Consider the following 3,936-nt stretch of genomic DNA (forward strand, 5'->3'; position numbering starts at 1 on the left):
GTTTGGACATAAGAATTTGTTAAACCTTTTTTCGAAATCAATGGCCATAAAAATTTTAATTTTTGCTTGAAGATGAATTTTGACATTTTTCGAAAATTTAAAAAACTCTAAAAAGTTATTTTTTAAAATTTTTACTCAGATCAATCACAAAAATTCAAAACAACCCAAAATTTTATTCATATCCAAACACAACTCTAATTTTTAAATAACATTTTTAAAAAATGTTCACTTTTTTTTTTTAATTTTACAATTCTTATGTCCAAACCCGCCCACTAAGTCTCAACCAACTCATGTCCAAAGGAAAACCTATGCCTCTAAAGGGGTACAAAGGTCCACGTTCGACCTCTCTTTGTTGTTGGAAGAGAAAAAGAAAGCTCCCTTTATTACTTCTATATACATATATTCTGTTCTTTGGGAGTAAAAGATAGTTTCCCGCCGGGAAGAAGGTGAAATGAGAATAGGGAGGGCCTAGGAGTTAGGACTGTCCGGAAATGGAGAAGTGCAAGGAGGGGCGAAAGCTGATGAAAGAGACGGTAATAAGTGATAGTACCTTTGATGATCTCCATTCGTATTCCGACGACGACGGCGAGAACCGTTTTCAACCCGATAACCTTGACGACGATGAAACAACGCACCATTTGGAATATTCAGAGCAGATATGCTCCTCCAGTGTTAAGAAGAGGAGACTGACGCAGACGAATCTATTCCAGTTGTGGGGCCTTGAGAATCCTGCTGACCATGGCAAGAGCAAGAACGTCACGCAGACGAATCTATTCCAGCTGTGGGGCTTTGAGAATCCTGGAAAGAGCAAGAGCGTCCAAAAGGCCACTACTTCTCTTGCTTCCTGCAAAAGCCAACGCGTTTGCCCCTTCTATAAGAGGATTCCGGGTCTGTTCACAACCCTAGCCCTCCTCCATTTTCCATTGTATTCCTGTCTCATCCTTAATTCTTCTTGGACCCTCCTTAAATTCTGCTAATATTTTCTTTTCCTTTTCTTCAAATCTCTCTTAGATTAAGCGTGCCCTCGTATTGAGCAAAAGATGCATTCTTTCAGGCTACTAATCTTTTACACATCCAGTGCACTATTGCTGATTGATCAGTAAACACAGGATCTATAAGCTTCGTGGGAATTTCCTTTTGAACGTCAACTTCTTAATAATGACTCATTCTGAAATCTCTAGTTAGATAACATTAAAAAAAAAAAAAAGGGGTGTGTGTGTGTGTTGGGGGGGGGGGGTACTTAAAAGTTGATTTTTTTTTGTGTTTCAGTCCTTGGAAGGATTTTGAGTTGCACTTATCCTTGAACAATATAAGATTTGAATGTCCAAGCTTTGTATGTCAGTATGTTGCTTGTCTGATAGCCCTTGCACAGTCACTGGCTAAGTATACAGTACTATTGAGCTTCCTACTGTGGCATCATATTTTTAGCCGTCTGGCATCTTAATTACTCCTGTATTGTTCAGCTCTAGAACAGTCAGTTTTGTTTCTTGACACACCCTTAATTGGGAATTGGTTTTCATGGTTTTCTCATGTATATTGAGTGCAACTACTCCACAATGTGCTGTTGTTCAACATTTAAGTCCTTTATTCATGCAGGAACGCCCTTCACTGTTGATGCATTTCGCTATGGTCCAGTCAAAGGCTGCTCTGCCTATTTCCTTAGTCATTTCCATGCCGATCATTATATTGGCTTGACGAAAGTATGGTCACATGGCCATATCTACTGTACCAACCTGACTGCTCGCCTAGTTAGAATCTGTCTTAATGTTAGTCCATCGTAAGGACTCTTTTTTGCCCTGTCAAGTGTATTACTCGAAAAACAAGAAAAGTTTCATATTCTTTTCTTCTCTTTTGGGTTCTTTTACTCCCTCCCACCTCAAACAAGCGTACAGGATATTAAGTTCCGTCGATTCTTTTGCAGTTTTATCTGTCCTCTGGAATTAGGTACTGAATACGACCTTAAAGGAATCAAAGTTACTATGCTTGATGCTAATCACTGTCCTGGTGCTGCTCTCATTCACTTCCGTCTCCCAAATGGACAATGTTACTTGCACACTGGAGACTTTAGGGCTTCGAAGCTGATGCAATCATATCCACTTCTTGCAAGCCAACGTATTAATATACTTTACCTTGACACAACATATTGCAATCCAAAGTACAGGTGTTAAATCTCTTTGTATTCTGGCGTGGATATATATTGTTCACAGTTGTGGTGGATATTAAATTTTTTTTGAGATATTTCAGGTTTCCTTCCAAAGAAGAAGTTTTGAAATTTGTTGTGGGCGTCACGAGAACATATTTGAATAATTATCCAAAAACCATCGTGGTTGTTGGTGCATACAGCATTGGAAAAGAACATGTGTATTTTGCAATTTCCAAGGCACTCAGGGTATCTTAGCTGCTGACTATTTCATGCTTTTTTTTGTCGCTTTTACGATATTAATCCATATTATCACTTGATGAATATCTATCAGTCCTATAAAGGCATCAAAGGCAATGAACAATTGTCAGTTATTGCTATAAAATACACCATTGACCATTTAACAGAAGACGAAACTGCTTTTCTCGTATAACTAGGTTTCTAAAATCCTTCTCTTTATGGATGAATAGCATGTCATATGGCACCAAACTATTGAAATTTCATTGTCTTTCTGGGACAAGGTAACAATTTGCTACAAGTTTGCTTCAGGTGTCCTCTTCAAAGCTAAACTTTATGCTACCTATTTGCTTAACAAAGTGAACTTCTGTACGAAATATTAGCTGACTGGATTTTCTTATAAATACTTCATAGGTAAAAATATATGCAAATGCTTCCAGGAGGCGCATTCTTCAGTCTTTTGGCTGGGCAGGAATTTCTGAAAATCTGTCAACAAACAGGAAAGATACACCTTTACACATATTGCCTATATCATCCTTGAAATTTGAGGTTTGCATTAGTACATCCTTTAGTTGATTGATGTGTTTTCCCTTTATAACTTCTCCTGTTGACGTTTCTCAAGATGCTGGAGCGTTATTTGGCATCACAAGACGGACAGTACACTAGCATGTTGGCATTCCGACCAACAGGTAACTCATATTTGTTACTTATAGCTTCTGACCCGTCTTTTTAATTGGATTTCTGTCTCTTTTTTCATGCAGAAGATCGTTACCATTTTTTTTTTCAGGTTGGACTTACTCAGAGACCATTGGGGAGAATCTAAATTTAATAAAACCCACTTCTAAAGGCAACATCACTATTTATGGTGAGATAACTTGGTGCTTCTTAGGAGGTTTAGATCCCTCAATTTTTTTAATTTATAATTTGTGTCATTTAGTGTATGTTACGACTGCTTTTTGTGGGTCCTATTTGGCTGAGGTATTGATTCAACTCCTCTACTGCATTAATTTCCTGCAGGAGTTCCATATAGTGAGCATTCTAGTTTCACAGAGCTGCAGGAATTTGTGCAGGTTGAGTTGTTTTTCTATATTTCTTTTGGCTACTTGAATATTTAGTTAATGCCATCTTTGCCAACTGCCCAACTGGTAAAATTCCCAAGTGTATGTTTTTTTATATTTTACAAAATTATGCTATATCCCAATTATGGAACTATTTGGTTTTGCAGTTTCTGAGGCCAGAAAAGATAATTCCTACTGTCAATGTTGGAAATGCTGTAAATCGTGAGAAGATGCACTCGTACTTTCAGCAGTGGCTGAAATCCTGAAAGAGGAGCTGTTCTTTAGGCGATTAGGAAGTGTATTAGCTAGGTTATTGAAATGGGAATAATGTTACCGGCTGGGCAACAAAGGTGTTGTTCTGAGGTTGGAAATAGACAGTAGTGGCCCACTGTGAATGGACACACTGTCCGCTGCTCCTCTTATATTATATGGTGTTGTTGAGTGTTTTAAAATTCCTCTATCAACATCTTGAAACGGCAATATGGTATTAATTTTTCAGCA

At 37.9% G+C, this 3,936-nt stretch overlaps 1 protein-coding gene across 2 annotated transcripts; it reads left to right on the top strand.

Moving 5' to 3' along the window:
- Positions 1–319: 319 nt before the first annotated feature.
- Positions 320–3,936, top strand: LOC107776827 (DNA cross-link repair protein SNM1-like). 2 transcript variants are annotated; one of them, XR_001646052.2, is made up of 9 exons: positions 320–888; positions 1,597–1,777; positions 1,922–2,161; positions 2,245–2,389; positions 2,792–2,926; positions 3,000–3,066; positions 3,139–3,242; positions 3,395–3,447; positions 3,603–3,936. XR_001646052.2 is itself a non-coding variant. In XM_016596762.2 (9 exons), the coding sequence occupies exons 1-9, from the start codon at positions 492–494 to the stop codon at positions 3,699–3,701; spliced, it is 1,395 nt and encodes a 464-aa protein (XP_016452248.1). In that variant the 5' UTR covers positions 320–491; the 3' UTR covers positions 3,702–3,936. The 2 variants fall into 2 exon arrangements, 1 of the variants encoding a protein (XP_016452248.1); XM_016596762.2 differs by having other exon boundaries at positions 3,165–3,242.

Source organism: Nicotiana tabacum, chromosome 17 (assembly GCF_000715075.1).
Source record: "Nicotiana tabacum cultivar K326 chromosome 17, ASM71507v2, whole genome shotgun sequence".
NCBI classification, from domain to species: domain Eukaryota; kingdom Viridiplantae; phylum Streptophyta; class Magnoliopsida; order Solanales; family Solanaceae; genus Nicotiana; species Nicotiana tabacum.